Below are 26,637 nucleotides of genomic sequence, written 5' to 3' on the forward strand. Positions count from 1 at the left end.
TACAATTAACAAAAAGATTTGTATTAGAACATTTACACTCAGGGAAGAAAGAGGTATCTGCATCATCAAATGTGGAATGTTGAAGAGAGAGTTAAAATAAATAAAGACTCCGAGAGCAGTTGGGGCTGGCTCAGGCTGGGACTCACAGAGGCCTCTGCGCATCAGCTCCAGGCTGCAGGGGCCACCGCCTGGCCATACTGGCCTCCTCCCCGACGCAGCACAGCTGTGCCTGGGAGAGAGAGTCTCTCAGGTACTGCTGCAGCCAGCAAGCTCACTCCCCACTTTCCTCACTTATCTCTGTGACAATGTCTATCAGGCTCTGGAGCCCAAAGATATAGCCAGCATCCTGGCCCTCGTGTACCACACTGTCCTCACCATACAGCCTGCAAGTGGTGTGTGCGAAATCGATCATGCGCACGTCCACCGAACTGGTGCCGATGGGCTTGTAGGCATAAGCACCAGCCGACTCGTCGGCTGACTCCTCTGACAGGTCCTCCAAGTCCTCAGCATCTGAGTCCAGGGCCACTTCAGGCCGCTCCTTGCCATCATAAATGACCAGCAGGGAGCTTGAGTAGAAGCGGTAGGATTCTTGTCGCTCCAACACGGACTTGAGTTCAGTCAGCTTCCTAAGCACAGGGCCCAGGAGCTCCCGGCGCAGGTACCGCCCGTTGTGGAAAAACTGGAAAAGTGCCTCCTTGAAGCCCTGCACGGACAGCTTCCGTCCGTGGTACTTGTTCATGAACATGAGCTGCCCACTGCCTGCCTGGTACACCTGTGGGAGGGAGACCAGCAGGTGAGGTGCTGACAGCCAACTCAGGGCCTAGACCCTGGGGAGTGGCAGCGATATGACAGCCCTGGATCAGATCCTTTAACTTGTTAAGTACACCAGTCACAAGAGACACCGTCCTTGACAATCAACACCCACTCAGGATGCAGCCCTCTGACCTGGGTTCCATCACCAGCCCCCTGCTCAAGTGTATGTGTTGGTGGAGAGGGCCTAACTTTCTTGCCTTTCTCCCCCTCCTGTCCACAGCCTCTGGACTCAGCCAGCCAGGCCAACCCCAGAGACGATTACCCATGCATGCATGCTTCCTTTTCTAACCAGAAAGTGACAGGTTCATTCAAATCTGGAATCTTTTGAGAAAACGGGACTGTGCCACGGTGGGAGAATGGCAGCTCCTGGATGCCCCAGCCAGCCCACTCCACGCACCTGCACTCCTCTCACCTGCATGCCACACACGCGCACACCAATGACTGCAGATGTGCTCTGCTGGCATTTGCGGATCTGGTTGGCTGCCTTCTCCTCTGAAGCATCGTCACCATGCTGGCGCGTACCCATCTTGAGGTCCAGGACACAAGGCACCTCATAACGGGAAGTCAGGTTCTCCAGTAAGATAAATTCTGAGTGGTTAAGGACAATGCCCCTCTAATGAAAAGGTGCTGCTCCACGGGGCCTTGGCACTCCCAGGGTACAAGGCCTGCACCCAGTGCCCCAGAGATCCTGCTATATCTCCCATGCAGGCAGCCCAGGCTGAAAGGCACCTTCAATTCTTGTCAGGGAACTGGCCTGAGAACAGCCTGGGAGACACACACATCATTTCCTGAACTCAGCAAGATGTGGGACCACGGTCCAAAAATACACTGTCCTAGGGACTTCCCCGGTGGTCCAGTGGCTAAGACTCTGCGCTCCCAATGCAGGGGGCCCAGGTTCGATCCCCGGTCAGTGAACTAGATCCCACATGCCGCAACTAAGAGTTCACGTGCCACAACTAAAAAGATCCCACATGCTGCAACTAAAAGATCCCGCATGCCGCAATGAAGATCCCGTGTGCTGCAACTAAGACCCAAAGCACCCATAAATAAATAAATATTTTTTTAAAGTGACACAAATAGCAAAACAAAAATAGAAACATACTGTCCTAAATTACAAACAGAACATCAAATAAATTCAGTAAATCCTAGTCTTAAATATGAACTAGAAATATCAATATGAACTCATGAAAAGTTTTCTAAAATAAATATGTATTTCCCAGACGTGGGCACTGAAAAGATCTAGAAACAATGACTGGATGTATGAGCTCCCCTAGTACCCAGACCAGTGCTCCTAGAGCAGGGACCAGTGAACCATGACCCCCTGCTCACCCAGTGTTGTATAACCTGTAAGCTAGGAATGAATGGTTCTTACATTTTTTTGGCTGTGTTGGGTCTTCGCTGCTGCGCTCAGGCTTTCTCTAGTTGCGGCGAGCGGGGGCTACTCTTTGTTGCGGCGCGTGGGCTTCTCATTGCAGTGGCTTCTCTTGTTGCGGAGCACAGGCTCTAGGCGCACGGGCTTTAGTTATTGTGGCGCAAGGGCTCAGTAGTTGTGCCTCACAGGCTCTAAACCACAGGCTCAGTAGTTCTGGTGCACAGGCTTAGTTGCTCCATGCTATGTGGCATCTTCCCGGACCAGGGCTCGAACCCGTGCCCCCTGCATCGGCAGGCAGATTCTTAACCACTGCACCACCAGGGAGGTCCACTGGTTCTTATATATTTTTATTTTTTATTCATTCATTCATTCATTCACTTATTTATTTATGGCTGTGTTGGGTCTTTGTTGCTGTGCGCAGGCTTTCTCTAGTTGTGGCGAGTGGGGGCTACTTTTCATTGTGGTGCACCAGCTTCTCACTGCAGTGGCTTCTCTTGTTGCGGAGCACGGGCTCTAGGTGCGTGGGCTTTGGTAGTTGCGGCATGCAGGCTCAGTAGTTGTGGCTCGTGGGCTCTAGAGCGCAGGCTCAGTAGTTGTAGCGCACGGGCTTAGTTGCTCCGTGGCATGCGGGATCTTCCCAGACCAGGGCTTGAACCTGTGTCCCCTGCATTGGCAGGCGGATTCTTAACCACTGCACCACCAGGGAAGCCCTATTCTTATATTTTTAAGAGGTCAAAAACTGTATGGGGTGGGATAGGGAGGGTGGGAGGGAGACGCAAGAGAGAGGAGATACGGGGATATATGTATATGTATAGCTGATTCACTCTGTTATAAAGCAAAAACTAACACACCATTGTAAAGCAATTATACTCCAATAAAGACGTTAAAAAAAATCATAGTAAAAATAAGAACTAAAAAAAAAAACTATATGTAATGCTTCATGACACATGAAAATTGAATGAAATTCAAATCTCAGTGACCATAAATAGAGTTTTATTGGAATACAGCCACATTCATTCATTTACATTATTATCTATGGCTGCTTTCAGGCTACAAATGGCAGAGTTGTGATACAGTCAGTGTATGGTCTGCAAAGCCTAAAATATTCACTGGCCGTTTACTGAAAAAGTTTGCAACCCCTGGCGTAGAAGAATGACTGAATTCACATCTGGAGTATGAAACATACATGAGCCTGTACCAGTTCTTCATACCGGAAAGAAAGACAGCCATCAGAGACTACTGTGATTGTGTCAAAATGACTCAGGAGCCTATTTTGAAAGGCTCCCACTTGCCAAGCATGGGACAATTTGAGCATCAGTAAAGATAACTGCAATGGACTAAAACACGTCAAATATGTTTAAATTCATGGGTTCATAACGATGCTGAAAACCTCACTGGTCACCTTTGGAGGGTGTTAAGAAACCATCTCATTATTCTAAATCTAGTAAACAAAGGAAAATAAACTCTTAACCTGCCTTTCCTATATGAACTATACCTCAGGATAAGCATATAGTTGATGAGGAAGAGTTTCTCTTTACAGAAGGATTCCAGCTAATGAATGAAAAAGGAATGACAAAATGAGAAAATCACCTAATGAAAAAACGGCTCTAAGGCAACGGCAATACAAAAGAGAAAGACAACAAAACACTGTGCTTCCCTATGGACAGCTACAATACCATCTCTGAAGGATTCCTGCCCCCACACCCCCAAAACTGAACCTGAATCTGATCAAGCTTGTAGATCAAATTATCAACTCAATGGAAACAGAGGGGAAAGAGTAACGTGTAAAAGACACCACAGGATGTAATCAGTAAAATCCAGATGGTGGGCAACTCTAGAAGACCCAGTTTCTTTGACAAGAAATTTCCAAGAAGAAAAACCAGAAAGGGTATTTTAAAAGACTTAAACATTTCAACCAAATGCAATGTGTGAACCTCATTTAGATCCCCATTCAAGCAAATCATCAACAAAAATATTTATGAGACAATTAGGAAAATGGGGTCACAAATTAGACACTTGATAGTAAGGAATTACTGCCCACTTTTCAAGGAGTAATAATGGTATTAATGTTTTAAAATATCTTTATCTTTCAGAGATACATTCTGAGGTGTATACAGATAAAATGAAATATCTGACACTTGCTTCAGAGAGTGTTCAGCTGGGGGCTGCTGGGTGTATAGAGACAGTCATGACAGGAGACTGACATGACTGGGTTAACCAACTGCTGAACATTGGTGACTGGTACTTCGAGGTTCAATGCATTATTCTATCTGGTACATCCAGGTTCCCTGACTCCAAAAAAAAGAAAGGACCCTGTGTTTTCTTCATGTGCTAACCTGGTGAACCAGACTGAAAGGTCAGTCCTACCCCACCTCAGACCCTGGCAGTTAAGCACTATTTGGGGACTTCCGTAGGAGTCTGAAAACACGAACCAGGTCCTTGCACTCCAGGCTAAAGCCCCCCGGGTGCAGGTTGGTCCCTCCATGAGGTGACCCTAACCCCCAGGAACCCATCAGACTCCCTCCCCAGCGCTTGCACTCCCAGACCAGCCTTCAGCCCCGAGGGAAGTAATATCTGCCCACAGTTACCACGTAGGGTGTCCTAGCACAACCATGACTAAAAAAAAATCCAATTTCTCTCTCCAAGCTCGTTAGGGTCTCCTCTCACTTGCCCTCCCTTCTCCCCAAGGCAGAGATGCCCTATGAACAAAGGATACTGTACTGGTTCCGATGTTTTGCATTCTCCTTCATTCTCTGTAACTGTTGCTGGTGACACTTCATGCTCCAAGGGTTGTAGTGTTTAAGCTGGGAACTGACATTCCCCTTTTTCTCTACACTGTAGTACAAGACTTCAGATTTCTTCAGCCACTCAAATTCTTCTTCTAACTTATGGCTATAAAGAGACAAGGAGCCAATAAATCATAATATCTGATCAAAACTCAGGGGCAAAGAGGCATGAAGGAACTTTCTGGAGTGATAGGAAGTTTGATACTTTGATGTGGTGGTTGTTTTAGTGTACACATTAAACACTTCATTTACCGTAGTATATTATACCTCGACAGTTGATTCATTATTTAGAAACTTTAATTTTTATTTATTTATTTTCTTTTTTTTTTGTTTTAGGCTGCGCAGCATGCAGAATCTTAGTTCCCCAACCAGGGATCGAACCCGTGCCCTGTGCATTGGGAGTGCGGAGTCTTAACCACTGAACCTCCAGAGAAGTCCCAAGACAGCTGATTTAAAAAAAAGGGGGGGGGGTCAGCTCGCTGTTTTTCTACAGTTGTTTTTCTACAGTAAGGAAAACCTTCGATGAAAGAACAACCTCTGCCTCCAGCCTGCACCCTGCAAGGCAGCCTTCACTGCCCTCTTCTTCTAGGCAGTACACCCCCTGGCTTCTGGTACATCCAGGTTCCCTGACTCAGAATGCTGGAGACTGAAATTCCACGAGAATAAGTCAACCTACTTAGCTACGTTTTTTTTTTTTTTTTTTACAGTTAACATTATTTATTTATTTATTTATTTATTTATTTATTTATGGCTGTGTTGGGTCTTCGTTTCTGTGCGAGGGCCTTCCCCAGTTGCGGCAAGCGGGGGCCACCCTTCATCGCGGTGCGCGGGCCTCTCTTGTTGCCCAGCACAGGCTCCAGATGCGCAAGCTCAGCAACCGCGGCTCACGGGCCCAGCCGCTCCGCGGCATGTGGGATCTTCCCAGACCAGGGCTCGAACCCGTGTGCCCTGCATTGGCAGACAGATTCTCAATCACTGCGCCACCAGGGAAGCCCAGCTACGTTTTTAATATATATATAATTTATCTTTTCACAAGCTCTGCCAAGGTGTGGCACTTGGAGTGCTCTGCCTACGGGGAACCCCAAGATCTGGTTATGCCCAACTGACCATTCTGTCTCCCACTATCAGTGAACAACCTGAGGTGATGGGATGGCTTCTGTCTGGGTCACTGCTACATCCCCAAGATGCCACATAGGGCCTGGCACAGGGCAGATGCAGAAGGAGTGAGTGACTGAAACTTTTTTACAGCTGCCACTAGTTGTTTTACCCGAAATGGCATGATATAACTCAGAGTCAATTAAAGAGAAGCTGGGCACGCCATGTGGGAACTGACCACTGAGTGACGAGGTACCTACTAATAAGTCCATAGTGTGAGTCCTTAGCCCCAGGGGACTGGGCTGTAACTGAGATCCCTCCTCTCCCACGGAGTCCAGTCTCCTCTCAGTCTATACCCACCTCTTCATCTTCTCCTCCTTCCGGTGCTGCCGCACCCAGTCCTTAGGGATCTTTTCCGTTTCTAGGACATGATGTTTTTTGTTCGTCCACCTTAGCAGCTTACTTTTTGGTTCACAGTCTGAGTTATCTACACTGTCCATAGTTCCATGGTCCCCTTTTAATGGATATGCTATTAAACACAAGTTCCTGTCTTCATCTTCTTCAAAGCGCACAGATACCACACCTGGAAGAAGGGTGAGGAACAAAGAGGACTTTTAATTCCACAGGAAGATGTGTTACAAATAACATGATTGTAACATTTATTTTTTTCTTACCCTGTTCCTTAGTCTCTATGTTGCCAGAGGCCCCAAACTCATCTGCAAACCTAACAAATATCAAAACATCTAGAAAAGATGACACCATACAAGACAAGCAATTAGGGAGCAAACATGGCTGAGAGTTTTCCTCTCTGATGCACTCAACAAGGCAAGAGCCAAAGAATTACAAGACACATTTTTCCATCATTGAAAATGTTTATTAATTTTTATGTAATTCCTCTAATCCTAAGAGAGACGTAAAAACATTTGCTCTTTATATCTTGTGGGAATTTTTAAGGCCCTAAACAGTAACTCCAACAGCCTTGAGGCTTGCTTTAAAGCAGAGCCTGAACAGAGATTTGCCTGAGGGGTAAGAAGCATCCAACAGTAAGGGAAGACTGGGCAAGCAAAACAAAATAAAGGAGCAAACGAAACAAACCACACAGCACAAAAGACACCCTAGCAAAGGCTTCTTGCAGCGCCCCGCCACTGGGCACCCCAAGCCTTTTGCCCTTCTTGAATATATTGCTTTATTGGTCTTTGCAGTCTCATGTCACAAAAGAACAAAATGAACACAAGGCAAATAGGGTTGGGCTGGGAGCACAGACGCGTAGTGGCCTTGAAAGCAGCTCTCCCCGAGTCTCTAGAACCTGCCATGTGTAATTAGACAGTCTTTGAGGAGGGGGCTGTCAGGTGGGAGTGTTTCAGCAGGTGCCGACGAGTGCCTTACAGCCGACTGGCTGAACACCTTTCCTCCCAGGCCTCTGTGGCCTGGGATCACTCAATTTGCTCAGTCCTTGCTGCAGGGGAATGCGTGCTCAGAGAGACGACACTTCTGAGGTGGTACCTGGCTCTGGGCGCAGAGGAGCCGGGGTGGGGAATTCAGGGGACCACATTTTCCTGTGGCCATGGGAAAAGAACCAGGGAAAAAATGGGGGCAGGGGCAGCCAGCTAACAAGGGGCCTTTGGCTTTGTCCTGGAAAAAACAACAGAGAAGGACCAAGTGAGGGCCCCCAACTCCCCCACCCCAACCGCAACACACATGCATATTCAGAGTACAAAGAGAGACGCCCAGTACATTGTCTTCAAAGAGCATGTTTCAACAGTTCCAGAAGAACCCAAGTTGTTCAAGAGTCTTCTGCATAACCAGGCAATGCAACTTTAAAATTAATTTCCTTAATGGATTCTTCCTGATTTACAAAGGATCTCCGCCCTCCCCAGGAAAGACCACACCATGCTGTTGGCTGCTGATTCCCCCCACCCCCACCAAAATGCATTATAAAAAGGAAGAAAGAGTCACCATATGTGAATCAAAGGGTTGCCGTAATATAGCCATTTCGGGGACATTCCGTAATAGCAAAGGGCTTCAGCTAATCAGCACAAGCCTCCCACTCCTGCATTCCATCTGACTCAACTCTGCTCCCAGCCTACCTAATCAACAGGGCTTCTGGTTTCCTGGAGGACAAAAAGCAGGCGGCAAGCATTCTGGGTAAAATCCTCCCAAAGTCTTCCCCGGATGTCTCCTCATGGGGGATTATGGGTTACCGAGATAAAGAGACACCTGAACATAAAACACAACTACACTTCCACCAAAAATAAACTCAAAACAAACCCACAAAACAAAACAGAATTGAGCAATCTTACCGGGACTTGAAAACTGAGGGTGTGAGGTGCTGGGCGGAGGGCCAAGAGGAGAAGGAGGAGGGAGAAAACAGAGTGAGTGGGAGGGGTGAGGGCTCCGGGGATGGCTGCCTGGGCCTTCCTTGGCCGCGACGCCTTGCATGTCCTTGCCAGGCGCTGGCGACCCCTACAGCAGCTGGGGGCTCACCTTTGTACTGGGGAGTGAATTTGCGCATCTCCGCAGGGAGGGTCTCGTAGAACTGGTGCTCCCTCGGGACCAGGGGCTTGCACAGGGTCGTCTCATTGAAGCGGAGCACGCACGAGTGACCCCCGACCTGGTGGACAAAGGGCTCCAGCAGGATGCCCTTGGCGCGGGGCTCCACGTCCATGGCCCTGAAGGCTGGGCTCATCCTCCAGGTGCAGGCAGCAGGGAGAAGGGGGAGGCAGCGGGGTCCAGCGGCCAGGGCGTCCTCTGTCGTCTGTCCGTGCGTCCGTCTGTCTGGCCTCAGCTCCTCGGTTGTGTGGGCCAGGACGCTCTGCCGGAAGCAAAGAGTGACAACGGAGTTGGAAAGGGACAGGAACCGCCTTAGAGGTGCTAGCCCTCCTCTTCCAGCAGAAAGACAAAAACAGCCTGAGCTCCCGCGGGGTCCCGCCCACGCCGCCCACTTCGGCCCCGCCTCCTCCCACAGAAACAAGCAGCCAGAGCTCTCCCCCGCCGGCCCAAGCCGACTGGCAGGGACAGGTTGCGGGACCATTAAACAGCCCCAATCACCCCACCAGGCGTTAGAAAGTCACTACCGCGAAGCCACGACGACGAAATTGTGATTTTAGGTAAAATCACAATTTCAAACCTAATATTCTGATTAAATCTTACCATTTTCTAATAAAATTGTTAAACTTACAGAAATTGACATCCAAGTCCCTCCGTTAATTATATATTTTAATGGACTTTATTTTTTTAGAGCAGTTTTAGGTTCACGGCAAAATTGAGAAAATACTGAGATTTCCCATCTGCCCCGCATATGCATGGATAGCCTCCTCCATTATCAATATCCCCCATCAGAGTGGTACACTTGTTACATATGATGATGAATCTATACTGATACAGCACCATAGTCTACATTAGGGTTCACTCTTGGTTGTTAATTATGTTTTTATAAAATGCATTTAAAGGGAAAACCTACTTATGCACCATCTAGTAAGATTTACTCCCCCAGGGTGCGCACACTGCCCTGCTCAAGGCCAAAGACAAGCCCCATTAACCTTATTAGCAGTGGAGCTTGGGCCTAGCTTTAATGATTAACGTCTGTATCGAAAAACAACTGATCGAGGCTGGCTAACTCCTTTTAAAAAGATACACAGTATTCTAGGTCACCAACTATTTTTATCCGTTCTATCCCCATCTCCAAAAGCTGGGGCTCAACCTTTAAACCAAAGTTGCATTCTTGGGGCACTCAGGTGTCTCATTCACTGAGATCCAGGAACTTAGACCTGACTTCAGATCCCCAAGCACAATGGATCTCAGCAAAGCACACCTCTATGCGCCTGTGGACCGTTTCAGGGTATGTCAACCTCATTCTGTTTTCTGTCTATAATTTACAGACTACACAGTTGCTACTAGCACTACTAACGGGGCTTGGGCTACATTTCAGTATCTGTACAGGTTTCTTACTGGGAACTCCTCCAACTCCCATGACTCCAACTGAGATGGTGGTGGTGAGAATGGGTTGGTTGGAGATTTGCCCACTGTCCTGTAAGGTGGGTAAAGCACCCCAGTCTATGCTAGGCTCACTATAGGAACTTACTTCATATGGTCCTCGGGATACTTTCTATGAGGTAGACACCTCTCTCCCTATTGGAAACAATGAAGCTGATTCTGGGAGCTGAGGAAACTCATCCAGGGCTAGGGACAAGAAGCCACAGTTTCCAAATGAACCTCAACCTTTTGGATGCCCCCACACGGCTGCCACTGGGGCCCAAGGTCTCTGGCACATCTGCCTTGGTATAGCACTTAAAAGTATATGGGACATTTACCTTGTCCTGTGACAGTGCTTTCACCGTGTATTTATATTTTCTGTTTATAAAGCAGCCTCTTTTAAAGAGTTTAGGGACTTCACTGGTGGCGCAGTGGTAAAGAATCTACCTGCCAATGCAGGGGACAGGGGTTCGAGCCCTGGTCTGGGAAGATCCCACATGCCATGGAGCAACTAAGCCCGTGCTCCACAACTACTGAGCCTGCACTCTAGGGCCTGAGAGCCACATCTACTGAGCCCATGCACCGCAACTACTGAAGCCCACGCGCTCTAGAGCCTGTGCTCCACCACAGGAGAAGCCACCGCGATGAGAAGCCCATGCACTACAACGAAGAGTAGCCCCCGCTCACAGCAACTAGAGAAAGCCCACGCGTAGCAACAAAGACCCAACGCAGCCAAAAAATAAATTAAGTAATTTTAAAAGTAAATAAATAAAGAGTTTAGCTGGTGTTAATCTCTTCCTTTCAGAGAGAACCGACAGTGGGCGCCCATCGGACTCAAGGATTAGGAATCAATAAGCTTTCCTACATGCAAAGAGCAGAATACCAAAGGTTCTGATTTCTCACCTGGCACTACCTTCTCATTACAGAAGCCCTCAGGAGGGCATGTACTGTGAGGAGTCCCAAGACACAACACAGGCAATCAGCTCGAAGGATGAGTACCTCCCAGCCATTCCAGGCTCTCTCCGGAAGGTGGAGCTCTGAGATGCTTGGCCACGCAAGCCCTTTAGGTTTATAGAGACCAGTTCACACCAGTTTTTCAGTAGTGAAAAAGACCTCTTGAGTAAGAGCAACACAAAAGGAAAGCTACTGACTCATGATCGGTCTACCAGTACCCAAGCAAGAACCAGGTACCATAATTATGAAACCGTGAAAGCACAAGATGCTCCCCATGGGCCAGGCTTTAGAAACACAATTCAAACCTTTCATAAACGTGTAAAACTCCTTTTGTTACTACAGCAATGCCGACACCAATGCAATCCCTTTCCAATTCTGTTCAAGATTCCTTAAATGTATTCAATTAAGTAGAAAAAAAATCTCTCTCCAGGCATCTCTCTTACCCATTCCCCACCTCCAGCGAAAAATCCAAAACAAAAACTGGTCCTTCATGGCAGCTCTCTGGAGTATGGTTCGTGGGTGTGGCTGGAGGCTGAAAAGCCCAGTGAGGGTCTATACCTCCTTCTCCCAGGTCTCCCATGTGTTCATTAGCTGCTGGAACTTTGACACAGAACCTTGCCAACCCTCCCGCCAGCACCCAACTCTGGCAGTCCACAGGACATTGCTCCCCAGAGAAGAATCATCATCTTAGGTAGAGAGGCAAGGAAAATAAGGCCCTTTCTCGCCTGTGCCAAGCCTGATGACAGAGGAAACTCCTAAATGGTAGAATTAGGGAGAAAATTGATCCTGTAGTGAGGTGGATCCAGATTCTAGTCCCAGTTCTGCCATTCAATTGCTTGGAGGAAGATTCCAAGTCCCTGCTCCCTTTGGGTTCCAGTTTTCTGGCCTGTAAAATGAGGAGGAGAGGCCTGGGGTAGATCTCTACTCTGTGGGTAGTATAATCAAATTAGTGAGTGGTAATCAGCAGTTTGTTTTAATCAAATAGGAAAAAAACAGTAAAAATCATTGCATTGCACATAATAAGGTAAGTCCTGTTTTGTGATTCTTTGATTTCAATTATGTTCAATCTCTCAATATGAAGATAACTATGGCTTCTCTATACAACATACTTCTTACATTTGGGGCTTCAGACAAAGAAATGGAGCTTTTGTTCTAGGGTCCCTTACAGACCCTGTCCCTGTGGGAAAATGAAGGATCAACTTCCCAAGGATTACACCCCAGATCAGCTTCTTCTCTAGTGGCTTCAGCCTGGTCAGAAGAAAGAAAAATGCCCAAAGCACCTGCTCTGTTTCACTGCTACTCTTTTTCTGTTCCACATGTGGTTTGAGCAGTTGGATCTCTTAAAGGTTTTTAAACATCTGAGGTCTAAGGCCCAGTTTCCCAGGAATCCTAGAATATTAATGGTTACTGAGAAGTCCATGTGATGTGTGGACCCTGTATCTAGTGAGATAGGGAATAACCATAAAACACTGGCTTCAGATTTAGCATCTATTTTAGCTTTCCACATTGCCTCACGTTTGTCCATGAAACTATCGATAGGTAAGAAACACAGAACATGATTCATCCTAGGACAGGACATAGATTTCCCCCACAGCCCATCTCCCTAAATCTATCAAATTAGTTTAAGGATCTGCTGGAAACAATGCCTTAATAGTCTTAACTTATAAAATATTGCAAATAAAACAACTATGACTCATGAAAACCCCCTGGGCCCTTAGCTCACACATCTAGAATGTGGTTAATGAGGCTACAAATGGGATCTGCTGGGGCCACTTACTCCGCCTCAAGAAAAGCCCCAGGGTTGGGCAGTCACAGGAGACGGTGTGAAGCACACTAGCCCAATGGTGGAAGAATAATCTTCACCATCTGCACCTCCTCTCCATGAGCCCAGAGCCACTGCCCACATCTGCACACATCCATACACAACCCATGACTATACCACCAGGGTCAGTCACTGGAATTCTCAAACGTTGCTGGTGGGAATAAAAGAAGTACAGCCACCTTGGAAGACAGTTTGGCAGTTTCTTATTAAGTTAGACATATACTTATTATATGACCCAGTAATCCTACTCATAGGTATTTACCTAAAAGAAATGAAAATGAACGTCCACATAAAGACTTGTACACGAATGTTCACAGCAGCACTATTCACAATAGCCAAAAGGTGGGAACAACCCAAATGTCCATCAAATGGGTGAATGAATAAACAAACTGTGGTGTATCCATATAATGGAATATTATTCAGCAATAAAAGGAATGTATTGATATATGCAACAACAAAGATTAATCACAAAAGCATTATGTTAACTGAAAAAAGCCAATCGCAAAAGACTATATACTGTGTGATTCCATTTTTACGACATTCAAGAAAAAGCAAAACTGTAATAGCAGAAAGTAGATAAGCAGTTGCCAGGGGGCAGAGGTAGGGGAATAGGACTGACTGCAAAGAGGTCCAAGAGAACTTTTAGGGGTAATGAAGATGTTCTATGCTGTGACTGGAACAGTGATTACATGGCTGCATAAATTTGTCAAAACTCATCAAATTATAGACTTAAAAATCAATGAATCTTGGGGCTTCCCTGGTAGCGCAGTGGTTAAGAAGCCACCTGCCAATGCAAGGGACACGGGTTTGAGCCCTGGCCTGGGAAGATCCCACATGTCGCAGAGCAACTAAGCCCGTGTGCCACAACTACTGAGCCTGTGCTCTAGAGCCCGCAAGCCACAACTACTGAGCCCGCAAGCCACAACTACTGAGCCCACGTGCCACAACTACTAAAGCCCGCACGCCTGGAGCCCATGCTCCGCAACAAGAGAAGCCACGACAATGAGAAGCCTGCGCACCGCAACGAAGAGTAACCCCCGCTCACAGCAATGACGACGCAACACAGCCAGAAATTTTTTAAAAAATTAATTAATTAAAATAAATAAATAAAATCAATGAATCTTATTGTATATAAATTATATTTCAATAAACAGCTTGAATTTTTTCTTTTTTAATTTACAAAACTTTCATAAGTACAAATTATTTTAATAATCAGAAAAGACTGTAATTAAAAGATCATATTAGCTGTTAAATAGTTTTTTTTTAAATAAATTTAATTTATTTATTTTTGGCTGTGTTGGGTCTTCATTCCTGCACGCGGGTTTTCTCTAGTTGTGGTGAGCGGGGGCTACTCTGCGTTGTGGTGTGCGGGCTTCTCATTGCGATGGCTTCTATTGTTGCAGAGCACGGGCTCTAGGCACGCAGGCTTCAGTAGTTGTGGCACGCGGACTCAGCAGTTGTGGCCTGAGGGCTTATTTGCTCCGCGGCATGTGGGATCTTCCCAGACCAGGGCTCGAACCCGTGTCCCCTGCATTGGCAGGCAGATTCTTAACCACTGCGCCACAAGGGAAGTTCCAGTTGTCTTTTTTAATTCTTGTAAAGCCAAAGCAAAAGCATACTTTACACATAAATGGGCAGAACAGAAGCATAACGGTCCAATAAGCCTTTCAGTAAAACACCCATGACAAAAGAAAAATCAACAGCAAATCCGCTCCAATTATACTGGCTTTCTTGTTATTTCTCAAACATGCTTGATACATACCTACCTCAGGGTCTCTGTCCTTGCCATTCCCTCTGCTTGGTGCACTTTTCCCCAGATATCTCCCTGGCTCACTCTCGTACCTCCTTCAGCTCTTTATGCAAATATCACCTCTTTAATGAAGTCTTCCTTAGCCACCCCATCTAAAAGTGCCATATCTCCCCACCCACATTCCTTACACAACCGTGCTTTATTTTCTCCTCAGCACTTATCACCACCTAACATACTATATGTTTTATTTGTCCTGTTTATTTTCTGTCTCCTCCACTCTGCCCCACCAGAAAATAAAGTCCATGGCATGTGGGATCTTCCCAGACCAGGGCTCGAACCCCTGTCCCCTGCATTGGCAGGTAGATTCTCAACCACTGAGCCACCAGGGAAGCCCTTTTTTTAAAAAAAATTTTTATTGGAGTATAGTTGATTTACAATGTTGTGTTAGTTTCAGGTGTACAGCAAAGTGAATCAGTTATACATATACATATATTCACTCTTTTTTTTAGATTCTTTTCCCATATAGACCATTACAGAGTATTGAGTACAGTTCCCTGTGCTATACAGTTGGTCTTTATTAGTTATTTATTTTATATATAGAAGTATATATATGTCAATCCCAATCTCCCAATTTATCGCTCCCCTCCCCTTTCCCCTGGTAACCGTAAGTTTGTTTTCTACATCTGTAACTCTATTTCTGTTTTGTAGATAAGTTCACTTTCTTACCTTATTGTTTTCACAATTGTAAATTCTTTTGTTTAAAGACGGTACTTATAATTATATATTTATATAAATCAATTATATATATTTGTTACACTATATAAACTTCAGCCACCACAAAAGCTGGATCTGCCCAGTACTAAGTGGTAAGATTGTTATTCCCATCTCTTCAGTTTTCTGAATGTTCCAAACTTCTTGAAATTTTCTCGAACTCAGAGCATGTGTTTGTTACCTTTATAATTGGGAGTGAAAATATTAGGGGGAAAAATAATTCACTACAACTGAAATAAGAAACCCAGATGGCTGCTCAGCTCTTGAAGGTTTTAAACTCATCTGCCAAAAAACCCCGATGCAACCCACACTGCATGCTCAGAGCTCCACTCCATGATGGAGATCCTGGGAGACCGACCACATGTAAACAAGGGAGGATAATAACCCCAACACATCCTGTCCCTAAAATGTGTACAAGGTGCTGAAAGGTCAGAGGAGGAAGTGACCAACTCAATCTTCAGTGACAATGGGATACAACCATGTCAGAGAAAAGAGTTACCGTTTACCAAGCTGTTAGTCTGTTCTGTAACTCCCTCCCTCCTATGACAGCCTTCTGGAGTAGATACTAAGATCACTCCCACTACAGATGGGTGCACTGAGGCACCAGATCACCTAGGCCTCATCATGGAAAATGACAGGTACTTTGAGATGAAAGAGTCACTGCTAAGAAGGCTGGAAGGGTCACCCCCATGTCATAGCAGGCGCTGGTTCCACCAAAGAATGCAGCAGGGCCAGAGAGACAAGACACAGAAGCCTTGTATTAACTTGACACAAATGCCTGGGGTCCAACACCAGGTGTTCATTTCCCCCCTCATCAGCATTTTATTCTTGTTTTTTTTTTGTTTTTTTTTTTTAATTTATTTGGCTGCGCCAGATCTTAGTTGCAGCACGCAGGATGGGATCTTCATTGCCGCGTGCAGGCTCTTCCTTGCAGCATGTGGGATCTTTTTTAGTTGCAGCATGCAAACTCTTAGTTGAGGCGTGTGGGATCTAGCTCCCTGACTGGGGATGGAACCCGGGCCCCCTGCACTGGGAGCATGGAATCTTAGCCACAGGACCACAGGGAAGTCCCTTTATTCTAGTTTTAATAAAGGAGAAACTACAAGTTGCAAGTTGTAAGTGGAAGTATTTCACGAAAAGTCACAACAATGCAGATCCTTCCACCAATTCTGAGGGACAAATGAAACAGCAGATTCTGTTCCAAAAATCCGGACAAGCTTTTCCATAAGGGAAACAGCAGCCTCTCAGAGGTTTCTCTGTCGAACCAGCAGCATGATCACACTGCCCCATCTCTTTGCCTCATCAGACCAGATTTCTGGAATGAAAGACTAGAGGGTCCCAATATGGAGGGGGACAGGGAGAAGGAGCTTTCAGCCTACCTAGAAATATGTTCCTCAGTTACAATGCTTGAATTACAGAGTTTTGGCAATTTAAAAAGTTTTTCTAGCTAAAACTGGAGCACTACTCCTTCAAGAAAATCTAAATTATTGATTCTAAGGTGTCACATGTCCCCTTTATCAGAATATCAAATTTACTTATAAATACCTACATGTATTCCATACACACACCAAGAATTATCAGTCCTCCTTAAAAAGCCTGTTTCCCCTCTTCAAGGGCAATTTTCCATCTCCAGTCTCCTCCTCCTTGATGCAGACTACAACTCCCACCACCATGTGGGAAACATACACAACAGGAACATGCAGAAGTGACCCTTGAAGACTATGGCCAAAATTGTTCTGAGGTCTCGATCTATGGGGGACTTTCCTACCTTAGTCATGGTTCTTTCATGTGCCAGTTAAGTAACAGTCCATTAGCTTCAGGCAAGATTATATGCTCCCTGCCTGTGGTCAATGTTTACCCCTGCTCATTTCTCAGCCAGTTCCCAAACCAGATGACACATGAACTCATCCTCTGAAACTAGTGGTGCCAAAAATGATTCAGTCCTCATGGCCAGCCACAGAACCCAGGCAGCCCCGACCCGCCCAGGCCAGCACAATGAGGGCTGTACCTGCTGGTGGAGGGACACGTGTGACCTGTGCTACACCAGATCCTGTGCCCAGAGGGCACAACTTCCTCTGGGTCCTCACAACACCTCACTCAGGTAAATACTCCCCTCAAGGGTCTGCTAAGCATCCCAGGCTAACAGCATCAACATGGCAGCTTTGATCACCCAACTACTCTAAGTACAGTCAGTGCTCCTCCATGATCAGCCAGGAAAAGAACGAGATATGGGAGTGGGAAAATTCCTGACACCGCATAGGTCACAGCACTATATCTTAACACATGACCATTTGTCAATCATCTTCTATGAGTCCTGAGATTTCTTTCCACAATAAGGCACAGCAAAATATTAAAAACTTCTTTAGGGAAATCAAGTTCAACTGCACCCATAGTTCTGAAGCAAATTACACACTGACTCCTTTGGAATCACCCAGCTTGTGAGAAGGGCAATGACTTCAGTCAGTCAACAGACATGAGGATTGGGAGGGAAGGCCAAAGGGGCACTTCCACTTTTGATATTTTACCACTATTCCCTTTCTTTGGTTCTATGCAAAGAGCCTAAGGTATTTTCAAAGTAAAAACACTCTTTGAGAGCGAGATAAATCATTCCCGGGAGAGGGGTAGCCTGTTCCTTCCTTTCCCAGCCCTCATCTGCCCCAGATGTGTTGGCCACATCCATCAGTTTTTCAGGGCCCAGAGTCTGTCAGGTGGCAGCTGGCACCTCTGCAGCATGTAGGTGCAGCATCCCAAGCCACCCATAAAACCTAGCACAGGTTCTACAAAGGGCAGGAGCATCTCAAAGAACCTAAGGGAGAGATATGTGTGTTCTCATGCTCCGATAAGGACACAGAGCAAGAAAAACCCACACCTTCAGCAGGGGGTTGGCAAGCACCTCAGCTGTCTCTCTAGAGGCACTCACCTTGGAGAATAGACACTGTTCGTGAAAGGACAACTTTCACTGCCTTATATGTAAAACCTCTATTCATAACAGAAGAAAAACTGAAAATGTTCAACAAGAACCAACTAACTGGGCTTCCCTGGTGGTGCAGTGGTTAAGAATCCGCCTGCCTGCCAATGCAGGGGACATGGGTTCGAGCCCTGGTCTGGGAAGATCCCACGTGCCGTGGAGCAACTAAGCCCGTGAGCCACAACTACTGAGCCTGCGCTCTAGAGCCCGTGAGCCACAACTACGGAAACCCGCGCGCCTAGAGCCTGTGCTCCGCAGCAAGAGAAGCCACCGCAATGAGAAGCTGGCGCACAAGGAAGAGTAGCCCCCGCTCGCCGCAACTAGAGAAAGCCTGCGTGCAGCAACAAAGACCCAATGCAGCCAAAAATAAAAATAAATAAAATAAATTTAAAAGAAAAAAAAACCTAACTTAGGTAGACAGTAATCTCGGCAATGTGCAAGTAAGTGCTTTAACAGTTATTGGTGTATGTTTTTCCTGTCAGGTTGCTCAAGCTCATAAAAACATACATTCTTTGGCCAAGTATACTTCATCCATCTCTCTTCTTCCTTTGTTGCTTACTCGGGCAATCTCTCAAGGAAACAGTATGATTATGTTTAGCACTAGAGCCAACAGATATGGGGTCCACACACCTCCATGGGCACCCTGTAAAAGAAGCTGAACTGTGAACTCTCGCTCATGAGAGGGGAAGGAGGAGTAAGGCACAGTCCACATATACCAAGTTTAAAGCACATTAAGCAAATGGGTATCAAAGTGAAAGCCGGCAGGCTTGGACTTAGGTTAATCCCAAGACAAATGTTGCTGCAGCCTCAGCAAAAACACTGAATTTGTATAGACATGACCTGGGATCTCAATCAGAGACTGGGACAGATGAGAAGGTGGGAAGGTTTTAGTAAAAATGCATATCCAATGTTAGTTTTATACTTGTAAAACAAAAATAGTCTATTACTCCTATAAAACAAACATTGCAGGGCGATTCAAGATTTCTGCATTCCCCAAGAGAGTATGACAAGCACACCCAGCCCATGGGGTCACCTCATTTCTGAGTGTGCAGCTGTGGACAGGAAAGCCCTGTGGCCCTGGAGCAGCCCATCTTAAAGATGAACAAGGCTCAAGGCAAGGGGCTGTGGTGGGGTTAAGACAGACTGATGTGGCTCGGGGGGTTTGCCTTTGGGATCCAGCTCAGGTACTGAGCGGGCACATTCTTGAAAACTACGTGCAGAAATAACACTAGAGCCAAGTGTTCTGCTTCCTGGTCTCTAACACATCTTATTCCATTAAAAGAAAAGTTCTACTCTTCCTTAGGCTTGGGATTGGCCACTCAATTTCTACAACAAGTATTTGTCTCAAGTAAGGTAAACAGATGGATACACAGAGAATACAGGTAATACTAAATGATCTCCCATTTGATCAATTATGAGTTTCAGTTAAATACATTCACAAGACGAGTTAAAAAAAATCCAGCAGTGCAAAGAAAGCTTTGTGAATTTGCCACGACAGAGAGCAAGCAGAAGAGGCCCAGGCTGACTCCAGTTGCCCAAAGGGGCTTGTGAAAGCAGGTACTGGAGCTCTGTCTCCAAGTCAGAAAGGTTTCAAGAAAACCCAAAGCCTGAAATCCTTCCGTCCAGAGTGGGATGAGACTTCTGACCACCTTGCAGAGTGGCCAGGAATGAAAAGAACACAGGTAAAAGACGTAGCACAGTGAGGGTGTTAGGCAAGGCAGCCGTAGCTGCTATCATTTTTACTTTTTGTGGGTGGGAGCTGTAGGTGTTGACCACATCACTTCTATAACAGCTACATTTCACTAGCACAAAATCAAATCAAGGCATGACTTTTCTGTTGTTACCAGGTGCTTATTTTGCTACCTGTTCTGACCTGGATACCACATTTAGAAGTTATCATACTCCCAACCATTTCAGTCTTAACCAAGGGGCATCTTGTTGGCATAAAGAACAAAAACTCTTGGATTTCCCTGGTGGTCCAGTGGTTAAGACTGTGTGCTTCCAATGCAGGGGGCATGGGTTCGATCCCTAGATGGGGAAGTTCCACATGCCGCGGCCAAACAAACAAACAAACAAACAGAACAAAAACTCTTTCTTGGCACTAGAATATTAACTTTTGGTCGTCATATACCAATAATGCTGGGGAGAGATGTTACTACTTGTTTTCCATAGCTTAATCCTTACTTATAAGAGTGAATTAGCATAACTTCAATTGGAAGAGAACACTATTAATGAAAATTTCTCCAAAGAGATTGGAGAAAATATCTGCAAACAACAAAAAAAAATGAACCCAAGGTGCACCTGAGCAGTATGTGAGGCATGCTCAGGGCCAACAAATTCTTGTAAGCTGAGTAAGTCAAAGTCCTAAACCTCCAATCTCCCATGTAGAAAATGGCAAAATGATAAAGTGCTACAGCCTCCCTGGTCACAAAGCAACTACCTTTGGAACATACCACCACATCTGACAATAGGATCAGCTGGGCAGCACCGACTTGCTTTCTCTCTCCAGTCCTGAAGTGTAACACAGTGCAGTAGTGTCCTTTCAAACATGTCAGTGTGAGAGGACTTTCAGGAAGACTGACGGGCCAGTGGGGAGGGGGGCTACAATGGGAATGAGGGATACAGGATTTCTTTGGGAGGAATTATATGGTATGTGAACTATATCTCAATAAAGCTGTCATTTTAAAAAATCAACACAGTAAAAGGGTCGCACTGCAGAGGTCACAACCAGCTTGGGGTAAAGGTTCCAGCGACAATGTCACATCTCCAACACTGAGAGGGGAGAAGGAGTGTTTAAGAGGAAAGCACCTCCAAAAGTGGCTACAGGAATGGCAAAGATGCAAGCAAGCAAGTTGGAGCAGAACTACTTCATGAACTATGTGGGTAAAAAGCATAACTTCTAAAGGAATACATTATTCTAGATAACTAAATATGTATGTGAAAATTAAAATAACAAATATTACAAGAAATCCAACTTTCAAGTACTTCTCTGTAAATTTATACAGTTGAGTTGTACCACAAAATTATTTTAAAATCTCTCTCACAGGGGACTTACCTGGTGGTCCAGTGGTAAAGAATCCGCCTTGCAATGCAGGGGACCTGGGTTTGATCCCTGGTCAGGGAACTAAGATCCCACATGCTGTGGGGCAACTAAGCCCGCGCACCACAACTACTGAGCACACGCACCACAACTACTGAGCTCGCACCCCTCAACTAGAGCCTGCGTGCTGCAAACTACAGAGCCCACGTGCTCTGGAACCCGCGCGCCACAACTACAGAGCCCACGCACCCTGGAGCTTGCGCGCCACAACTAGAGAGAAGCCCGCGCGCCGCAAGGAAAGATCCCACGTGCCGCAACTAAGACCCGACAGAGCCAAAAATAAGTAAAATAAGTAATAAATTAAAAAATAAAATAAAATAAAATCTCCCTGACAAATTGAGGCCTGCCTTATACTTGGGTATAAATGGTGTTTTACCTATTCTTGGTGCCTGCCTTCATCTGTAAACCAGTCATGGTAGTTTTATGTAGGTGCCATAAGGTGGGAACAAGATTAAAAAATCTAGCCTACTGCCTGGCTTACATGCAATGCACTCCTCAAACGTGAGCTATCCTCTGTCCACCATTCCAGTTCCTACAAAAAGTCCAATGGAAGATGGAGGCCAGAGGGTGGACTTGACAGTATAAGTGGATGAGGGCATGGTAAGCCTGCACTTGTGCGAGGCGGATGAAGAAACGGGGCTTCCGCAACAGGTAGAGGAATGGAGTACCAAGGGACATCCTGCTTAGCTCTTAAAAAAGACATTTTTAAACTGGTTACAAGTGTGATAAAATGACCACCATTATTAGTTTGGGGTCTCTTTATCCTGTAGATTTTCTTCAGTGCATTTTTCTATTCTTTCCACAAATAGGATCGGGCTATATGTGTTGTTTTGCCTTTTTTTTCCCAAGTAAAATCAGCTTTATTTTTCTCACCTAACTTTAAAAAAACAGTGATAAAATACTCACAATATAAAATTTACCATTTTAAATATTTTGGGGTGTACAGTTCTGTGGCATGAAGTACATCCACACTGTTGTGCAATAATCACCACTATCTCCAGAACTTTTTCATCATCTCAAACTGCAACTATATACATTAAATAATAAATCCCCACTCTCCCTACCCCCCAGCCCCTGGTAACCACCATTCAACTTGCTGTCTCTACAAATTTGAGTACTCCAGTTTCCCATATAAGTAGAATCATTCAATAGTTGTCCTCTGTTTTGCCATTTCCCCCCCAACTAAACTATATGACTTAGACATCTTGCTACCTCTGTCTATATATGAGTCCTTTTAAAGGCTGCATAATAGTCACACAAAATCATAATGTATTTATCGACTTCCCTACTGACACTATTTCCAACTTTTTTCTTACCATAATAATGCAGTGAGCATCCTTGTATCTGTCTTTGCACACCTGTGAAGTATTTTTGTACGAAAAAGTCCTAGAAGTAGAATTGCTGGGAGCATAGATTTTAAAAGATCGGACCCACTGTTTCACTCTGACCCAACCTATAAAGTATGTGAGCCACTGGATTCTGGAGTATGGTGGCGACATTTTATGTTAGGAAAAACAACCAGGCAGAGAGACAAGGAAAAACCTGGCTTCAGAGAGGCTCTGCCTTCAACTGCTGGGCAGGGGGTGGCGGGAAAACATCCTGACAGCCCTCAGGTTCTAGGGCCACCAAGACATCAGGACTGCTATCTCCAGACACCTGTCTCAGACCTCTTTAATGTAACCTCCCCTACTCAGTGGCATACATGGCAGGGCACAGGGTCTCCTGTCTTCTCCACTGCACCCACAGAGCCAGCTGCCCTGCCCAGCCTACACAGAAGAATCAAGGAAGGAGGGGGAGAAGGTAAAGAAGCAGGACTTGGTAGATGGCGAGGTGTAGCACACTGTCCTTAACCCTTGAGGGAGCAACAGACCCCCTAGAGAATCTGAGACAACTGTGGGACTCTCCTGAAAATTCACACCCTCACTGAACTCTGCATACAATTTGTGGAGCGGGCAACTACGGACCCTATCTTCAGAATCCCTGATTCAGGGAATCAAATTAGAGGGATGAGTCAGATACTGAGTCTTCACAACAAGTCAGAACAAGGATGTTTTGTTCATGAAGTCAGAAACAGCTGAGAAGATAGTGAGTTGAGCTTCAGACACTTAAATATAAGGGATGATCAAGCAATCAAGAAGAAATGTACAGCAGACAGCTGGAAGCAGTGGGAGTGAAGCTTGAGTGAACTTAACTTGAAAACAGATTTGGGAATTACCTACAAAGGGACGGCAGAAGGCACCCCAAGAGTAATGTGCAAAGAAAGAAGAGCACTGGGTCGAGGCCCCCATAATTGTGAACAGCCTGTGAGCAGAGGGTGCAACGTCAGTGTGAGAGAAGGAGGTCTGGAAGGAGACAAGGAGCAAAACATCTTCATCCTCCTGGAGGCCAAGGGTAAGAATCTCCTCTCTGTTCCACATGGAAAATCTGGACCACATGACACAGAGAGAGGAGGAGGCTCTTGCACTGTGTGGCCCTATAGGTCCCTGACAGCCCTCAGAGTTCACCGTCTGGGGCTCACTTTTCAATGAGCCTTGGCAGTTCCAACACAACTTCTTCACTGAAAAGATATACAGGTGTGACTCCTTCAAACCCAGCCACCAGAGTCAAAAGGTCTCAAGCACAGGGTGTGATCAGCAAAAGCCAGCATATGGGAACCCCTACAGGATAAATGACAGTTGTTCGAACAGATAAATTACAAAACAGAGTAAGCATATATAAATTTAAGAGACAAAAGAGACACTTCAATCAAATGCCATATGCAGACTTTATCTGGATCCCAGTTTGAACAAACCAACTATAAAAAAATAATGAGACAATCAGGGACATTTGACCATGACTGAATATTTGAAAAAAAAAATTAAGGAATTATCATTGTATTTTAGGCATAATAATGGTGTAAAAACCATGGGTAGCTCCTTGTCTTAGAGATACACAATGAAATACTTTTGGATAATATACACTTTGGGGATAGGTTTCCTAAAAAATTCAGCTTTTTTTTTTTTTTTTTTTTAAAGGGGAGGGGAGGAAGGCAGAGTGTAAATGAAACAAGATTGGCTAGGAGTTGGTAACTGCAGAAGCTGGTGATGGATGGATGGTTGACAAACCCAAACCAAGTATCCATCATTTTAGGAGACTCTTTTTGTTCAAATTCTGAGGTAAACGCTAAATTCAATATTGCGGGAAAAGGCCCCTTCCTTGCTACCAGAATGTATTACAAAACACTAGTACTACTTGTTACCTTTATTACTTGGTATGCAAATAGGCAAAAATATAATTTATTAAAAAAACAAAAACATGCTTTAAAATGTAATCACATGAAAGCAATCATCTACTACACAAAAATGTGTTCAATTTGTCTAAGGTGATTACCCCACTAGGTAAAACAACATCACTTAAAGGAAAAATTCTTCCCCAGTGCATCCTCTTTATGAACCAAACAATGGAAATTTTTCACCTCAGCAAGCTGGCCTCAGGGAGGCTCATCCCTGTTGCCTAGATACGGGTGATATCTCCCTCCGGTGCTTACGGAAGGCTCTGGCACCCCTCGCACCCCTCTGCAAAGAAGACTGGTTAAGGTTCATCAGTCAGTAGTTGTGCCTTCCTCACACATTCCACTGCTCAGACAGATATGGGGCTGGCATACCATGTACTTGTCTGTCACCTGCGAAGCCTTGAAACAAAAAGAAGTCTATTACATTTGCTAAACTGGTTTTTACAATTGTATCAACTCCAGTCCTAGCTCTCATTCACCTTATTTCTAACAATTCCTGAGAATTCTAGTCTAAAGTCACAAAGCAGGTCAACCAACTGGAGTAACAGTTAACCATTCAACTGACTTTTGCCTCCAGAAAAAGTTACTAAGGGATCCACTGGCCTATCACATCAATATGATAAAGTATTCATTTTGCTCAGTTTCTAATTCTGGTAGTGGTTGAAGTTAAAACAATAACAATACTGCCCTGAAACTTCTCGTTAAATACTTAACACCAGATTACAGGATGCAATTACACAAACTCCACAGCAGCAACCTAGGTAAATAAGCATTTTAGTTCACTTAAAATGTTACCCTGCTAAAAATGCAAATACAGCAAATAATTAAATACTAGAATTCATCAAAACTACTGTAATCATGGCGCTTTATACAAAGTATCATAAAACTTGTGATCTGCAACATTTCTGCTACCACTTTTTAGAAGTTTCAGTACTTAAAACTATTTTCTCAGATGATTTTATCTTATTCTTGTTCTATGTACATTTTGTTACCAAAATGTTTCATTCCAATCAGTGACTAGTTTTATTTCCCCGGTATTTAAGAGCACTAGATTTTACTGGTTTTTACATTTTCTTTTCACAACATTTGGACTCATTTTTCTGCAATTCGGCTTTAATATATGAAACTGAATAAAAGCCAGAAATGAAACAAATCATTAGGACGCAAAAGACAAAAAACTGTCTGTAATCCAACGTGAACGAAATGAAAGCTCCATCCATGGTGAAGCTGATCACTATTAAGAAGATGTCCCCGGATCCATTTTAGGACTTTTTGGGATAAGAAGGTTAGGTGTGCAGATTCCCCCACCAGACACCAGCTGACAAGTCCAACTGACATTCAACACTCAAAATGGCTGCACATCTGCAGGCCGCAGGTAACCGTACCTGAGGCGTTGGGCTGACTTCTCCAGCCAAAGACGCAAGGAGACCCCCGTCAATAACCCGGGAGATCGTGGACGCCAATGTCCTGGGGAGGCCCCCTCAATGACCCGGGAGATCTTGCCCTCCCCAATGACTGGAGACTTCAATGACAGGGGGAGATCCCGCACCACCAAAATATCCGGGAACCCCCCCCCCCACAATGACCAGGGAAGATCCTGCCCGTCAAAACCAGGGGAAATCGTCTCTCCCCAATAACCTGAAGAAATAATGCCTCTCTCAAATGACCCGGGGAAATCTGGCCCCACAAGGACCCTGAGAGATCTCTCCTACTCCCATCATCGCGGGAGAGCCCCTACCAAAAAACCAGGGGACACCCGTAATAACCAGAGACCTCGCTCCCCGACGACCCGGAGAAACCCTCCTCCAAAGCCCCTGGGGCGGCAGAGCGGTAGGCCGAGCAGAGCAGGCGTTACCTGCTACTTCAGCCGGTCCCGCGGAGCTTCCGTCCTATTGTTTCTCTCCCACCAAGATGGCGGCCGCTGCGGCGAGCCCCGCCCCCCGCGCCTCACTCCCGGAGCCCC

General features: G+C 45.5%; 1 protein-coding gene across 6 annotated transcripts; it reads right to left on the minus strand.

The window, feature by feature from the left end:
* Nucleotides 1-26,637, minus strand: IP6K2 (inositol hexakisphosphate kinase 2). Of its 6 annotated transcripts, XM_082413586.1 has the most exons (8): nucleotides 26,530-26,607; nucleotides 25,047-25,073; nucleotides 24,858-24,957; nucleotides 8,551-8,878; nucleotides 6,427-6,649; nucleotides 4,902-5,077; nucleotides 1,211-1,401; nucleotides 1-772 (listed from the first exon to the last, which is right to left on the minus strand). In XM_082413586.1, the coding sequence occupies exons 4-8, from the start codon at nucleotides 8,750-8,752 to the stop codon at nucleotides 272-274; spliced, it is 1,293 nt and encodes a 430-aa protein (XP_082269712.1). In that variant the 5' UTR covers nucleotides 8,753-8,878; nucleotides 24,858-24,957; nucleotides 25,047-25,073; nucleotides 26,530-26,607; the 3' UTR covers nucleotides 1-271. The 6 variants fall into 6 exon arrangements, with proteins under 6 accessions (XP_082269712.1, XP_082269713.1, XP_082269715.1 ...); XM_082413587.1 differs by lacking the exon at nucleotides 26,530-26,607 and having other exon boundaries at nucleotides 24,858-24,969; nucleotides 25,047-25,065; XM_082413589.1 differs by lacking the exons at nucleotides 24,858-24,957; nucleotides 25,047-25,073 and having other exon boundaries at nucleotides 1,226-1,401; nucleotides 26,530-26,637.

The sequence above is a fragment of the Balaenoptera physalus genome, assembly GCF_965194825.1.
Source record: "Balaenoptera physalus genome assembly, chromosome: 11".
In the NCBI taxonomy this organism is placed as follows: domain Eukaryota; kingdom Metazoa; phylum Chordata; class Mammalia; order Artiodactyla; family Balaenopteridae; genus Balaenoptera; species Balaenoptera physalus.